The sequence below is a fragment of the Sinocyclocheilus anshuiensis genome, unplaced genomic scaffold, assembly GCF_001515605.1.
Source record: "Sinocyclocheilus anshuiensis isolate Anshui unplaced genomic scaffold, SAMN03320099.WGS_v1.1 scaffold300, whole genome shotgun sequence".
NCBI lineage: Eukaryota > Metazoa > Chordata > Actinopteri > Cypriniformes > Cyprinidae > Sinocyclocheilus > Sinocyclocheilus anshuiensis.
This window is the reverse complement of record NW_015557379.1, coordinates 334,507-349,723: the sequence shown is the minus strand read 5'-3', so window position 1 is coordinate 349,723 and position 15,217 is coordinate 334,507. Positions and strand designations below refer to the sequence as shown.

At 34.6% G+C, this 15,217-nt stretch overlaps 1 protein-coding gene across 1 annotated transcript in view; it reads right to left on the bottom strand.

The window, feature by feature from the left end:
- LOC107679186 (integrin alpha-9-like) overlaps nucleotides 1-15,217 on the bottom strand; it is a 101,244-nt gene that overhangs the window by 46,919 nt on the left and 39,108 nt on the right. Inside the window, exons 12-15 of the mRNA XM_016474694.1 lie at nucleotides 14,260-14,350; nucleotides 12,733-12,778; nucleotides 12,459-12,613; nucleotides 11,755-11,915 (exon numbers count right to left, since the gene is read on the bottom strand). Of these exons, the coding sequence (XP_016330180.1) occupies nucleotides 11,755-11,915; nucleotides 12,459-12,613; nucleotides 12,733-12,778; nucleotides 14,260-14,350 (453 nt within the window). The remainder of the gene's footprint in view (nucleotides 1-11,754; nucleotides 11,916-12,458; nucleotides 12,614-12,732; nucleotides 12,779-14,259; nucleotides 14,351-15,217) is intronic.

Here is a 15,217-nt window from a genome sequence, read left to right as displayed (position 1 = left end):
TGTGTTTTGCTCTCTCATCCGAGTCAACGCTTCCGGTATGTGTGTCTACTCTGCTACAGCAAACGCGTCCTGTGCATCGGCGCATTCATATGTCGTATTTATAGGCTAAAATTAAAAGCGTCCAATTAAAGCTCCCTATCTGACTCGTTTTTGTAGAGATGCTACTGAGTTTTGAAGTCAGCAAAAAGTAGCGTCACACATAGGCTAATCATGACCGAATCATCGCTGTCACTTCAGAAAACTCGTGCACATCCCATATATCTTGTATATATATATATATATATATATATATATATATATATATATATATAATTATATAATTATGTTTTATCAAATATAATGATATTGATATCATGGCATTTTCAAACTATTTTAGACACTCAAATATAATAAAAGTATTAAAAAACAAAACACAATTATGAAATATATATTATTTATATTAAATATTGTATTATATTAATACTACATTTTGTAAATTAAATTTACTAAATATATATATATATATGATGACTGTCAGGAGTACCTCAGGATGTTCTCTACAGCAAGTCTGTATGAATAGCTTAACATCATTTATTACATGCATTTACATTCCAGATATAATATAATACTTTTGAAGCTGGGGTTTTTATCCAAGTATTAGATTAAGCACCATGTTGTCTACTTTCCCTGGATTCAGCAAGCAACTAAACAGACACTTTGCTACTTCATATGAAGTTTTCTGCCATTTTGACTGTTTCCGAGTTCTTTCCACGACATTTATTGTCGGTATTGTGGGTTTCTTGCATTTTAGTATTTTTCTGTCACCGTGTTTTATAAATAGGTGCTGGAGTCGTGAGCGTGTTTAATGGGAGACAGCTGGATATGATTACCTTCCTGCCGTGTGGATTCATTGTATCAGCTTATTCTTACTGTTTGGGATTTAAGACAAGTCTGGGGCTGTCCTAAATTTAAGAAGTTATTTACGATGATTTTTAAGAAGATTCTTTTTAAGAATTTGAATTCTTCTTAAGTTTTGTCTTAAGAACAATCTTAAGAAAAAAGATAAGAATATTCTTAACAAGAATTTTTGGGAATACAAAATATTCGTAACTTTTTTCTTAAGTTAAAAAATAAGAAGAAAATGGCAATTAAGAAGAAATTTCTTAAGAATGTTTCATGAATCCGGTCCCAGATTTTTAGGGATGTGAACTTAATTTAGCATGATCAGTAATTAAAAAAAGCATGCTAAAATGCCAGTTAACCCTCCCCTTTGACAAACTCTTGAAATTTAGAAATGTATATATATATATATATATATATAAAACAATTATTAAAAATAAATAATAATAAATAATTAAATAAATAAGTTGTACGGTCTACATTTTTAAGCCAATTTAAATACAATAGGAATTACAAAAGAAAAAAACTCAAAAGTAAACACTGGGAAGCATTTTATGGGAAAATGTGTTTAATTATCAGGGGAAAAAATGTCACAATGAAAAAAAAAACCTTCATTATCTAAAAAAAAAAACCTCATTTATATGCAAAATATTATATTTTATATGTTTTCCTCTTGATTTGGTGGCGAAATGTGAACTGCACATGCTCTTGACAGGTTTTGTGTGAAGGCAAAAAAAAGACTTGTTATTAGAATGAGAACAAAGCATTCATCAAATGCTTACGGAGAAATCAGGCCAAGATACACACACTCTCTTAACACTTCACCAAAAATTAAACTGCCTGGAAATCTTTCCACTGTGCAAAAATACACCGGTATTTAGCAGGACATCCATTTCATTTGGAAGAGCAACAGAACTCAATCCCTTTGGCCTTGACATGTACAGTAATATTTCCATGGCTTTATACGTCTTCTCTGCTGCTATCTGTGGACATAAATGCCTGGAATAACTGATATGCCCTTAGGTTTTACCCACTAAGTGAGCAGGTGGGTCATGTCAAGGGTAAGTGTAGGGAGAGCCAAGAAAATCCTTCACTCCTGCTACTCATTCCCAGAATTCCAAGCTGTTCAAGCCGTCACCTTATCAGGCTGAAAACGGGGCACTCCTGTAAAGGTCCCAAAAGCACTGTGCACCCGGGAAGCACTGGAGGATTGGGATTAGTTCCTTTTATGGAGTTGTAATGTGAGTTATGGATGTTATGGATGCTGGAGGGGATATGGCTTCCATCACCTTAAAACCAGTTCAAGAACATTATAAGATCTTACACAAAGTGAGACCAAGCATAAAAATCACGTATTTTAAGAAGCTGACCTTCTGTTTTCACAACGTTCAGTCATTTTGAAAGGCATCAGATCATATCCGTGCGGCTTTAGATCTATAATGCATTTATCAAAACTGACAGGAGACTAAAATAATTTCTGCTTCCGCTGTTGGATGTTTGCTTTCAGTTCTATTAAGAAAAATACAGGAACGACAACAAGAAAAGAGGTTAGAGGAGTTTCCTTATGTTGAGGAATGCACTTCCAGCTGCTATATATGTTGAATAATGTATCTAAATATTCCATTTTTAATAAAACCTTAGATTCTATCTTAATAAAATAACATGCAAAATCATTTATGTTATGCAGCTATAAAACATAAAAAAAACAGTAATGAACACTGTTGTCATGTGATGATAAGTGAAATCTAGTGATCTAGGAAATGATTAACCATTTGTAGGAAACTAGGAAATTGTATTTTTGATACAATATTGTTAGGAAAATTAACTCTTGGTTATCCAAATAATAATAAGTAAAGAAGCAGATGTAAAAAAAAAAAAAAAAAAGCAAGAAAGAAAAGTAAAAGGAAAAAAGCAAGAAAAAAAAGATAGAAGACAGAAAAGGAAGGTCAAGTTGAGCGCACTGCATTGTGGGATACGGGATTTATACTTAACATATACTGTACATATATACATATATAATATATAATTCTATATAATACGTGAACAAAACATTTGTAAAGAATTTATTTTATGTATCTATCTATATCTATTCAATATTCTATTTATAATATATTTAATAAAATACATCACAGAAGATCAAATAGTTAAATCTAGAAGACATAAAAAATGAATGTAAAGATCAATGAATATTATATTTTTAGCAAATCCTTATTTTTGAGCCTTGTGATATGATCTGAAATTTCAATACGTAAATTCAGTTGTTCATAGATTAAACGGAATGTTTGTTGTTCAACAGCAGACAGTCTTTCTGCTGATCCAGAAAGATCCAGAGAGCTTTATCTCTCTGTATGATCGTGCTGAAGCAGCTCTGTGAACATCAGCTCATCCTCAACGCTCAGCGACAGATGCTTCCTGTGTCTGATGAGATCAGGCCTCATAAAACAGTGCAGTTATTCTGGGTCTATTGTTCTGATCACTGCAGCCTGGATACAATCTCCAAATCTACAGCGCGTAGGCTGAGAGACGTAAAATAAACTGCTATATGTGTATATGTTTGAGCCTCTGCACCGAAGGTAGTCCACCCCTGCACTCCAATAGAAAAACACATACAATTCCAACAACAACCAGGGTGTGCATGAGATCGAGTGAGTCACTGGTGTGACTGTTGTTTAACATTCACTGGAGAGAAGTCAGGTGTTAAACACCAGGCACATAACAGCATGTCATTAGACCATATAAATAAGACCCTCCAAAATCATGCTTTAGGAAACGGAAAATCAAAAGTAACAGTACAATGTCTCATAATGTAAATGTTGCTCGAGACATAGTTTCTGGTGTACAACTAAACCCTTTCTCTGTGGCCCATTTTATATTTAAAATATGTTTTATTATATATTATGATATTTATATTATTACCTTCCTGCCGTGTGGATTCATTGTATCAGCTTTCTTGGCCGGGCGTAAATGAAGCCTGTGGAATGGCACTGGAGGAATTGCAGCGTTATGTTATATGTGGCAACACAAAGCCGGTCGTGTGGCAGACAGCCTAGTCCTCTGCTCTCACTGGGTCAGTGCTATGAATACCATCAAATAAGCACTGCACGATCTGACACAGAATGTGTGCGTTTGAGAAATAGAATCAGTGTTGTGTGACACTTCACTCTGTTCTAAAACGCCGTAAGCAGCCTACCTGGACAGCATTTCATGGTATTGCAGATGTTTGAATACAGCTCTAAAATTACTGCCTTCTAAGATGCCTAATTTAGGCCAACATTAGATTGGAAAGAAAGTCATCCAAAATGACTGAAAGAGTCTAGAAGAGCAGAAGAGACTTCTTTAAAAACATAAGAAATCTTACTGACCCCAAACTTGGTAGTGCATATCATGTAGGCAGTAGACAGACAGACAGCTCGGTTTGGGCCACAACATTGCAGGCAGTTTATGTAACTCAGCATGCGAGTACAGACGAAACTGTTGAGTGTTTGAGTGTTGAGAGCTTAACTGTGTCAGAGTTGTATACTGAGCAGGAGCGGAACATTTTCAAATGGGCTGCGTTTGATTACAATCCTCACTGGCTCCCTCAGTGTCCCACACACATCAGTAGAGCCTGCAGGATTTGAGGTGTTTATGTAAACATGGTAAACAGAACTAGCAGAGGCATGTGTCATAAGTCTTTAGCTTCTCCACTACTACAAATCCCAGTCCTATCTCACGAGGGACAATGACTAATGTGTTCGGTATCGCTGAGCGAGTGACATCTACGGCACATGTACAGTATGCACAAACTAACCTCCGATTAGTACACAAGATATTGGAATGTAAATGCATAAATGATGCAAAGCTATTTATATAGACTTGTTATGAGGAAAAAACTGAATCAATGTTGACAATCATCATTCATATAAAATAAAATGACATCACAATCAGGATCTAATGTACAAAATTTCATATTTAGTACAATATATTGTAATCTAATCTAATCTATTTCATATATATAATATAAAGAATTCCCTTATGCTCATCAATACTGCATTTATTTGATTAAAAATAGTAATATTTTGAAATATATTCATTTAAAATAATTATTTTCTATTTTAATACACTTATTAATAACTGTATTTTGTTTATTTTATATTATGTATATTATAATATTATATATAATATAACTGAGATTATTTAAAAAAAGTTTACATTTTTATCTTGTTATTGTAAAATATATATATATATATATATATATATAAATATTGCTTTTTAAATATATTTTATTTTATATTATGTACATTATAAAATAATTTAAATATTACAATACATAATAGAATATATCATTTATATCATATATTGCATGCATACAAAATACTCTTTTTAAAGCTGAGTCTACAATGATTTCTGTGTTCAGGCTGATTTATTGCGTTAGGATTCAGGGTGAACTGTCCAGAAAACACTCTGCCATTTCCCTTTTACTAGTGAAAACAGTGTGTGTGGCCGCCACAATAACACAGGAATTAGATTTGTCCCTTGCATCTGGTTCTGTTCATTTGAGTGTTGAAGTCTCTAATGCCTCATCCTTCAGCATGGACATTTAAACCTGGCCTGACTCGCTTCAACACTCATCCCTGTACATGCGATACGGAAAATCCACCCAAGCAGTTTTTCGACCCAACGTGCATGGAGTGCCAAGAAGAAAACACACATAAAAACATGAATCACGGATTGTGAAAATGACATGAGATGATGAAGTGAATGGTTAGCATGAGGGTGGCAATGGTAAGCCATGAATCCAGCCGAATCTTCCACTCAGCTCTAAAAGTTTTTCCCGACAACATCATCCACAAACTCCGACATCCATCATGATCAGAAAATGTTGAAAAAACCTTCCTGCTCTCAGGTGCAAGTGCAACACATATGCAGTTTATCTAGCTAAACATAGCCAAAGAAAGAACATCTGGCAGCCTGGTATGAAAGTCGTGCCAATAGAAACATGTTTAAAATGATCAACAAGAATTTTACGTAATGCCTCCTATTCCAGCGGGGGGAAATAATAACTAGACTATTTACTAGATTTTGAGAAGCCCTTGTAGATGCTTGTTTCTTTTGGCATGATGCAGGGGTTTTACAAAGTTTTCTAACCTCGCTGTGCACAGGAAGGCTTGTGTCAAACCAACCACAGCAACCTTTGGAAAAGCAGAATAAGTTCAATTAAATGTACGCAACATCATCTGATTAAATCACATCTCATTCTGGATTGTGCTGCAATGATCCTTCTTAAACAGGAAGCGCTGCAGGCCGTCTCACTGACTGTGTCTGTTTGGAGATATAACAGAATAAAGATAAACACAACTCTATAATACAGTTCGACAGATATCTATTTGGCCACTTTGAAGCTAGCCTTAGATATAATTCATCAAGTTTCTTTAACCAAGTCTACTATTGTGGAATCAAATATATAATATACATGTTAATATTTATAGAAATTACACATAATAAAACAAAAAAACGTCAAGGTTAACAAAATAAAACAGTGTATGCAAATCTCTCATAAATCAAGACAAAGGTCCATCTAAACATTCTCCTGCAATGTCTGCGTGACTAAATATAGTGGACTATAGTGACTCTGAACGTGTTCAGCTCAATGTCAGCGGGGGGCCAGAGAAAGAGCTCCAGTTGACACCACGGCAGCTCGCGGACCACTGTGACATTACTGTAGTGCTAGTGAAGGTTCCCTCCGGAGAGCCAGCTGCTTTCCATTAGCATACCTCAGCTAGTGAGTGGGGGTCCTGGCTTCATGCGGGGAGATGCTAACACCCGGATAAATGAGAGGATAGCCGTGCAGACCGGCCCTCGCGATTGCAGCCAAATCACGCTTGATGACGGGGGATTTGTGCTGCTTTGAGCTCGCCGACTGAACAAACACACTCGTGTTTCGAAACATATTTGAGTGTTGTTTGACAAACCGATACAAGGCTTATACTTTATAACTAGCTGGTATGGGAATTCGTAATAGTGTGGAAGACCGTTTCTGCCGTAGGATAGAAACATAAAAACGGGCTAATTGCAACTTTTTCAGACTTTCTCGAAATTCGGAGTTTGCAATTTTGGAATAAGACTGCATTTTGGAATGAAATGGAATAAAAACAAAACACAAAGGTATTTGCATAATGTCACAATTCAGACTTTTCTTCTCAGAATTGTGACTTTATCTTGCAATTCTGAGTTTTTGTCTCACAATTATGGCTTTTTACAATTAAAAAATAATAATAATAATAACAATGATGACTGTTTTATCTCACAATTAAGGCTTTTATTCCTTGCAGTCCAAATTGTGAGTAAAAAGTCACAATTTTTATTTATTTATTTATTTTTATTTTTAAATAATTTCTATATAATAAGTATCTAACAAGCAATGACTGTCACCCAAAACAGTGAGCAAGTTAGTTGTATATAAAATATAATTGAAAGGTTTGGGGTCAGTAAGATTTCTTTTTTGAGAAATTAATATTTTATTCAACAAAGGTTTATGAAACGTGACAGTAAATACATTTATAATGTTACAAAAAATTTCTATTTTAAATAAATGATGTTCACTTCTATTCATCAAATAATCCACTGAAGACAAATAATGACATTGAAGACTGGACTAATGATGGAATAAATCACAGGAATAAAATAACACAATACAATACAGTATATTACAATAGAAAACAGTTATTTCAAAATATTACTGTTTTTGTTCAAATAAATGCAACCTTGATGAGAAAAAGAGACTGTTCTCCTTAAGTCTTAAAAACCTTATAGACCCCAAACTTTTGAACACTAGTGAAACTATGAGCTGCTATATCACCCAGTGCATACAGTATAAAAGCAGCTTGACAATATCCATAATAAAACCGCAGTAAAGCCATGCCTGGCACGATCAGTTTAAACAATCTTAAAACACGTCACAGACAGAGATACTTTTCTTACGCAAACTTTAAACAGAGCAGCCCTGCTAATGCAAACACTTCTCACAAACGCACAAAGAATCCAGCGCAATTCTCACTTACATACGGCTCACAGGTTAATTCTAAACTGCGCTAACAAGGTCAATTAACTTCAGACTAAGCTGAAAGTGTTTGCTATGATCACACCATTGCTATGCATACTGTGTACTTAGAAATATAATCAAATGCATACTATAATTAGCAGCACAAATTCAACATCAGATTAGATTTACATGTTCTGAAGAAAACGTGAGAGATGTTTGCACAAACAAAATGCAGCGTTGAAGTGGCGTAGGATGAAAAACACACCAAAGCACCACTAAAAAATGTCTATGCCAGAGGATTACAGAGAAGACAGCCGTTTTCTCCACATGGAGCTAATAAAGACTCAACCTGGATGGAAACACGTGTAAACCCTTCGATGTGGGACATTCAGACTGTCATTTCAGAGAGGTACAGCAGTTTCTCCACTGACAGACAGGATTCACGTCAAATCTACCGAGACAAGTGTGGCCTTCCAGATAAATGAGTGTCTTTACTTCAGACGAAGGCTGTTTATGCTGCTTGATCCATTAAGGATCACCCAGTGAGATCCGCCTGCCCACCCAGAACACGAGGACAACCTTTTGACAAGAAGTTCAAATTCTCACACATTAAGCAGCCATTAAAACATATACAGTGGGTACGGAAAGTATTCAGACCCCCTTCAATTTTTCACTCTTTGTTATATTGCAGCCATTTGCTAAAATCATTTAAGTTAATTTTTTTTCCTCATTAATGTACACACAGCACCCCATATTGACAGAAAAACACAGAATTGTTGACATTTTTGCAGATTTATTAAAAAAGAAAAACTGAAATATCACATGGTCCTAAGTATTCAGACCCTTTGCTGTGACACTCATATATTTAACTCAGGTGCTGTCCATTTCTTCTGATCATCCTTGAGATGGTTCTACACCTTCATTTGAGTCCAGCTGTGTTTGATTATACTGATTGGACTTGATTAGGAAAGCCACACACCTGTCTATATAAGACCTTACAGCTCACAGTGCATGTCAGAGCAAATGAGAATCATGAGGTCAAAGGAACTGCCTGAAGAGCTCAGAGACAGAATTGTGGCAAGGCACAGATCTGGCCAAGGTTACAAAAAAAATTCTGCTGCACTTAAGGTTCCTAAGAGCACAGTGGCCCTCCATAATGGCTGCAATATAACAAAGAGTGAAAAATTGAAGGGGGTCTGAATACTTTCCGTACCCACTGTATACCTGTATTTGTGATTCCCTGTCCAACACAGTTGCTTCAAAACACAAATGTCAAATAAACTACACTGACTCATAGACCATATGAAAAAGCGGCAATAAACAAGCAGCATTAGGGCTTGAGAAAGTGATTGTAGGGTGTTTGATAGAATGTACAAACACAATAAGCAGTGACTACAAACAAGATGAAATATTAAGATGCATTACGTCTCCACTTCGCTGCAGCATAGATACATTCATTGGTTTAAAGTTCAAGCAGGACATTTAAGGGTCATTGTATAAAAAAGGTGACTTTAAGTGAAAAAGGTTATTTTTAAAGGCTTAAGGTCATGACAATACATGCTACTGACAAACCTAACAAAATATAAGACGTAGTGCTAAAAAAGTCATTTAAAATGATAAATATATATATATCAAAATACACATAAATAAAGTGTTGGCCATTCAGTTTTAAAGTAATTTTTATGCACGTTAATGAAGGAAGACAAAAGGCACACAGTTTTGTAGAATGACCCTCATCAGTCTTAAATCTGCAAAAGGAAACCATGTGTGAATGTGCTTGAGTAAACGCAAGAAGACCAGGTCAGCAAACCCTGCACTGTATTGTCACTGGTTGTATGTTGTTGGTTAATGCATATGTGTCATGCGTTCCGTATAAAGCAGAAACGGGAGCATGGTATGGGGCGAACCCTTCCTATGGAGAAGTGGCCTGCAGAGGCTCATAAAGCAGCGCCAGTGAAATTTACAGGCTCTGTGTGGGCCTCCTTGTTAGAGCTCAAGCTCCACGTCGCCCTGAGGATATTGATGCTGACCGAACGCCGGGATGGCAGACTATTACCAGCAGACAGACAACAAGAGCCCAGCTGTGCGGCCACAATGACGACTGTCTCAGCAGAGTCGCGAAACAAGGTCTTTCATTAAGAGCACGCTTTTCAAAGGTAGTTGTTTGTCACCTGATGATGAGACTTTATTACAGGTCTTTATTATAGGTGAACTTCTCTTTTGAGCTCCCACATGACTCAATCAGAGCTTTAGCCTCGGCACCAAACACATGCATATGTCTGACGTTCTTTGAGGGCAAGACTGCAGTAAACAGCAGCACAGTTTGGTATGGCTTCAGAATACAGCACAAGAGTCCTTTTCCAAACAGCAACAAATAAAAACTACTATTTCAAAGCAATTGCAGAAAAATGCACATGGACTTATTTGGTGCATGTTGATGGAGTAAAATAAAGTTCAGCAATAAATTTTGCTTGACCTCCAGTGCAGGGCTGTTTGCAGCACAGGTCATGGGAGAGAAAAGACAGCGGGTCAGTCGAGGACAAGTGCAAACAACATCACATGGACCAGCAGGAATTCTGTGATGCTGATACATCCAGACTGAGACCTCTATGACAACAAGCCACAGTTAAGTCAACATGAAATGGCATTCACAACCCAGTTACTTTCGTAATATGACATATTTCCCAATGAAATGGTATAATCTACGAAAAAAACAAAGTAGGCTGGGATTTTATTCCATCAGGAATTGAATGCATTTTTGAAAGTAGGTGTTACAAGGCAAATTTCACTTCATTAGAATTAATCTGAAAAATGTATGAATGCATAATAAAATAAAATAAGATAGAATAAAATAAAATATAAAAAATGAATGAATGCATTAACATTGAACTTGGTTAAAATGTTTTAATTTTTTAAAGATTTTTTTAAAGTGGGCATTACATGCAACATTTTTCTACAACAACATTAATCTGAAAAATGAATGAATGAATAATAAAAAAAAATAAAAATACTTCATTAACATTTTTTAAAGACTTAACTATTGGTTAAGTTTCTAGGAAGGCTGCTTAATTTAAAATTGTGGCCTAAAAATCTACTTAACAGCTATATGATTATACAGCCCTGCACCTTGAGAATTAAAAAAAAAAAAAACTTTAATATTATCTCATTCAATTATGCTGAATTCAAAAATATCCCGTAACTTAGTTTTTCACAAAATAAAATAAAGATTTTTCCAATTATATATTGTATCAGCTAAAATGCACTTTTCAAAATAACAAAAGCAGACAAATGTCAAAAGTTCCGGTATTCAAAATTTATGATTTCAATTGCAATCTGCAAAGGAGTGAAAAAAGTGGAAACTGTGATTAGGCATAAAATCATGTATTCTGAATTATCAATATATGTGAAAATCAGCTGAGAATTGAACAAACAGTAGTAAACTGGCTCAGAGGAAGATGGGAATCATGTCTCTGTGTCAGTTTTTCTGCAGATTAAGGGATAATGCAAGCCAAAGCCAAGGTTGTCAAAAACAAAAATGCGATATTTTGTGAGAAAGTGTGATGTACTAAGACAAAACAATAACTATTTTGGAATCAGCATCCCAAAATTAGTAAGAAACAAGCATTCCATTCCATTCAGCAAATATGATGCCGGTAGGTGTTACTGTTATTGGTTATTAACGTTTTATGAAAGATTACTATAACTTTATTCTTTGGGATAACATGAATAGACCAGGAACACGTATTAGGGCAGTAAACAGGGTACATTTTCTTTTCATGTTGACTTTAAAGGACAAATCCCTGAAGCCTGAACCTTTGGAGCATGAAGTTCTGGGATATCAGAAGAAAACTCACCCTCACAAAGGACGTGTACTGATGGCACTGCGGTCGGTTGATCTCCAGGATGAAACGCTGACTTACAGCACCTGTCTGCTCTCCACCATTTCCAAAATACACCCGCGGCGGCAAACCTCTGTGTCTCTTATCTGAATCTGCAGTTAGATTGTACAGCAACTCTGAGGAGAAAAACAGAAACCCACATTTCAGTAAGACAACAATGTGTAAACATCTCTTCAAAACGGCTGTTTCAACGCTCACCATCAGAAGCATTCCGGGGCAAATTCTGGGATTTAAAAACAAAGTCAAGTAAGACGTTAAGTTCTCACTGTCAAAGTCAAAATGAGAGAAAACAGTACAAGAACATTTCTGGGGCCACGTAAAATAACATTTCAGACAAATAAAAAAACAAAATATCAAACAATAAAATATAAACGATTAAATAAAATGTAAAATAATAAAAATAAAATTAATAAAAGATAATAAAATAAATAATACTAAAATAAATAGAAATAATAATAATAATATTAAAAATAATAAAATAGTTAATAATACAAAATAAATTATAATAAAATAAAAAATAAAATTAAGAAAGTATAATCAAATAAATAAAAATAAAGAATAATAAATTATTAAACTGAACTTCATATATAAAAAATAAAACAAAATAAAATGCCCCAAAACAAAAAAAACATAATAATAATAATTCCACAGAGACTCACCTATGTGGCCGGGTACATGTTTTCCTCGAAAGCTCATGCAGACGGTGACGTTGAAGCAGTTGAGATGCTGAGGGACCTCGTGACACTGCGGTACTGTGATGTTTATCGAGACGGGCAGAAAGATGGCGACGTCTACAGAGATCACCGGCCTGGATCTGTCACAAGCAACAGCAAATAAGGTCAAAGCTACATCTGAATGGATGATCATCAGAGAACACTAATGAGGAATTTATGTAAATACAAGCTTTTGCTGGCTCAGAAGTGCACAACTTACCTTAACAAAACCACTCTGTCAGCCATGAACGCCCCTATCGTCACATCTGATATGGGAAAAACAAAAAATTACGGAAGGCCAGGAATGATTTCATGCACTCTGTGATGATATGCTGTTAGAAAAGATGTGCAAAACTTGTAGCTTTAATTCTAATATATACCTTTAAAATGCTATTTATGGGCTGACAAAGTACAAAGACGTTAAGGTAGAATTCGGTGTTGTCATGTTTAACTAAAATTAAAACTACTGGAGATCAGTCATTTAGATAAAGCTGAAAAAACGTTCTAAGAATTTTGCCTTTGCAACTAACTGAAATAAATAAGTTTAAGGACTATAATACTAAACCTAAAACTAACATAAAAATTAATAAGCTATACAGAAATATTTAATAATATCAATTAATTAAAGGGGTCATATGATGCGATTTCAATTTTTCCTTTCTCTTTGGAGTGTTACAAGCTCTTGGTGCATAAAGAAGATCTGTAAAGTTGCAAAGACTAAAGTCTCAAATCCAAAGAGATATTCTTTATAAAAGTTCAGTCAGCCACACCTACCTAAAACCTACCTCGTTCTAACACGCCCCCACATATCTACGTCGCTATGTGGGAAGATTTGCATAACGCCGCCCAAATGTTCACGCAAAGAAAGAAGGCGTAACTTTTATTATTAATTTAAATATGTTCAAATGTATGCCAAAAAAAACAACAAAATGAACTATAACAAACTAAAATTTAAATGAAAACTACAAATATACAATTTTCAAAATAATCTATAAATTCTAAATTTTAAAACCTTGCAATAGTATATAATTAATTATTAATACAATAAAAAAAAAAATCAGAAAGCGCAGGGATATGACTGGTCACCAGAACATTACATAGGTTTGTGTACAAATCATTATGACCACTAATTATATAAAAAAATTGTACATGCAAGCTGCTATACATGAAATAGATCAAGCATTTCTTTTTTAATAAAAGATGAAGCTTCCTTTGTTTGATTTTCTCTCGTCTTTGTTTAATTGGTGTGTCCACTGTGGAATGCTGTAAACAAAATGCTTGCTGGCCACAGAACTATGAAATCAGAGCAGACCGAACGCATCAAAGAACGGTTAGGAAAATTAAGCAAACACTCAATCTGCATTCCCTGGATTAGCGCACAATGGAACGTTCTCCATCATATAATTAATCTCTCTTACACAAGAAAAAAAAACATCTTCACAGCAGCTTTCACATCATAAGTCCAGTCACATCGGATCACATGTTGTGACGAATCACTCGTGTCATAAGTTACACATTAACTTTTAATACTTACTTTTAATTTCCAGAATGGAATAAACTCACTGGAGGTCGGTAAAAACGTTATATGTTTCCCATCTTTACACGGCTATCGCAGAAGGCCAATGTAATTGGTCTGGCACCGGTCGCGGTTTCTCACTGAATGTGGTCGGTTTTGATCTAGTTAATTCGGAACATTCTCAGTGTTCATTCGAGCAGAACTAGCCAAGTGTCTAAAGCAAAGCCAAACCTGGATATCCGTTTCCATCCATGTCCACATTGCCGGAAATCGACTGGCCGAACATTTGGAGGGTGGGGTTGATGCTTCGCCCAGACAGTCTCTGCATACGATCCAGGTGAGAGAGAAAATCACATCAATTAATCAGAAATGCCAATATTAACATCCACACAGACCAAATCATTAATAAATCATCCTCAGATTTCGGAATGCCACGTAGTTCATTTATTAAATATTTTAGCTAATTTGATTATGCTTTCAGCTAGCAATATCAGTGTATCACTCTCAGCTCCATTTAAGGCATTTTTCAGCACAAAAGCCAGTGGATTCCATCTGGACCTACTAGTTACCCATCAATCAAACTGTTAAACTGCATGAGCTATAAGGTTTCGCAGTAAAACAAGTCATGCACTGCCAACTAAACCAATCTTGCGGATTTATTTTAATAAAGACACAAGTAAAGCTCAATAGCACCATAAATAAATGAAAAATCTAAACGAATGGTCTACAGTATACAGTACTGTTGAGAGCTGACAACGTAAAAATAAATAAATGATAAATAAAAATGTATTCATGTCTGTGTTGTTGAATCTGTAGCAAATAAAATTAAATATAACAAAATTCTACAATATTAAAAATTAAATAATAAAATAATAAAATAAAAACATAAATGAAAAAATAATCAAATGAAATAAAATGTAAAAATATTTACATTGAATTTAAATGTTTTAAATTATTATTTTAACTTAGATATTTTAATTTATTTATATAAAAAAATACATTAAATTATTAAAATAAGATAAAATAAAAATACAATAAATAATAAAAAAAACAAATATTAAAATAAAATACACAAAAATAATAAAATTGTTTTGTTAAAGGGGTGGTTCATTGCAATTTCTCTTTTTTAACGTTAGTTAGTGTGTAATGTTGCTGTTTGAGCATAAACAATATCTGCAAAGTTACAAAG